Source organism: Lissotriton vulgaris, chromosome 12 (assembly GCF_964263255.1).
Source record: "Lissotriton vulgaris chromosome 12, aLisVul1.2, whole genome shotgun sequence".
Lineage (NCBI taxonomy): Eukaryota > Metazoa > Chordata > Amphibia > Caudata > Salamandridae > Lissotriton > Lissotriton vulgaris.
This window is the reverse complement of record NC_141700.1, coordinates 85,633,079-85,634,651: the sequence shown is the minus strand read 5'-3', so window position 1 is coordinate 85,634,651 and position 1,573 is coordinate 85,633,079. Positions and strand designations below refer to the sequence as shown.

Below are 1,573 nucleotides of genomic sequence, written 5' to 3'. Positions count from 1 at the left end.
TGACAGGCTGTCTTATATTGTGGGCAAATCATCATTTAATCTTGAGTTATGAGGATGACTATCTATTTTTTCAGGAGCTATCTGGTTGTGGTCAATTATCATCCAATGAAAATGATGGTTTGCCTCTCTCATCACACTCCAAGAATGCTCTAAATTGTGATAACTGAGTTGAAAGACAGTGGCTGCTTCCTCCATTCAGAAGGTACTTATAAGCTTAAAGCCTTTCCATGCTGTTGGGCAAGTGTTTTCCTATTAAATGTTCTCTAGTGTTCATTTCAGGCCTTAAGATTATGATGTAACACTTTGGAGCAAAAATACAGCAGAGCAACCCCGCACTGGAAGAGAGAATAGCAGAGGCCTCGACGGCTACTGTGTACTTTCCTGTGGTGCTGAGGTAGGCCGGGATGAAGGATACCCAAACGCTGGTGAACACCAGCATGCTGAAGGTGATGTGCTGTGCTTCGTTGAAGCCACTAGGTAGCTTTCGTGCCAAGAAAGCGACCACCAGAGTCACCAGTGCCAGAAACCCAAGATATGACTTCATGCCATAGTGATAGAAGAGAGATCCTTCATTGCAGCCCAGCACTATCCTCCCTTTAAAGGCCTGCTTGTTCAGCTCAGGGAATGGAGGGTAGGCTGCCAGCCAAGTGATATATATCACAACCTGAGTAATGGAGCATATTGTGATTATGGAGTTAGGAATGGCGGGCCCCACCCATTTTCTCAAGGAGGAGTTTGGCTTTGTGGCGCGAAATGCAATGACCACTGTAATGGTTTTTGCGAGTACACACGAGACAGCAAATGAAAAGAACGTAGAAAACAATCCTTGACGCAGCCAGCAATGTACTCTCTCTGGTCGACCAATGAACAGCAAGGAGCAGGGAAAGCAGAACAGGATTGACACCAGAAGAATGTAGCTTAGAGTCCGGTTGTTTGCCTTGACGATGGGAGTACCGCGGTGCTTGGTGAAGACACTGAGAACACTTGCGGTCAACAGGAAGAACAGAGCAGTAAGGGAAGATAGGATGGTACCCAATGGCTCATGGAAAGAAAGGTATTCTTCAACTTTAGGGATGCAAAGGTCTTGATTCTCATTGGGCCACTGATCGTCCGGACACTTCATGCAGTCAATGGCATCTTAATAAAAAGAAGATATGGATAGGGATTGGCACAAAATCAAATGAAACGAAACTTGTGTCAAACATGATATCTTATTGGTCATACAACACAAGTTGAAGTGTGTCTTCAAAATACTATTACTTTGGCTCCGCGTATGAGTGAGTTATTTGGTTAAAGGATACTGTATATACGCTTTCTGAATGACATCAAAATTCATAAAACTGTAAGATAACTCTTCAAAGTTTAGAATGTTTTTATTCCTTATGCAAACACTAAAACATCATCTCCTTATTTCCTTCTAAGAGAATATTTTCCAAATGTAAGAAGCTGCCTTTCAAACAGGGTGGCTTTAATGGAAAGATGTGTCAGCCCAATCACTCTATCCAGTTTATTGATTTATTGATTCTGGAGCCCCTCTGATAATCAGAGCTCAACACACTGCTACATGAGAAAG

General features: G+C 42.8%; 1 protein-coding gene across 1 annotated transcript; it reads right to left on the bottom strand.

Annotated features, from left to right (window-relative positions):
• Positions 1 to 214: 214 nt before the first annotated feature.
• Positions 215 to 1,123, bottom strand: LOC147673405 (vomeronasal type-2 receptor 26-like). Its single transcript, XM_086945497.1, has one exon. It carries the CDS (start codon positions 1,121 to 1,123, stop codon positions 215 to 217), a length of 909 nt encoding a protein of 302 aa, XP_086801623.1.
• Positions 1,124 to 1,573: the final 450 nt, after the last annotated feature.

What these genes read in the sequence shown, in the direction of transcription:
- LOC147673405 (XM_086945497.1), bottom strand. Translation starts at nt 1,123, where the DNA reads ATGAAGTGTCCGGACGATCAGTGGCCCAATGAGAATCAAGACCTTTGC.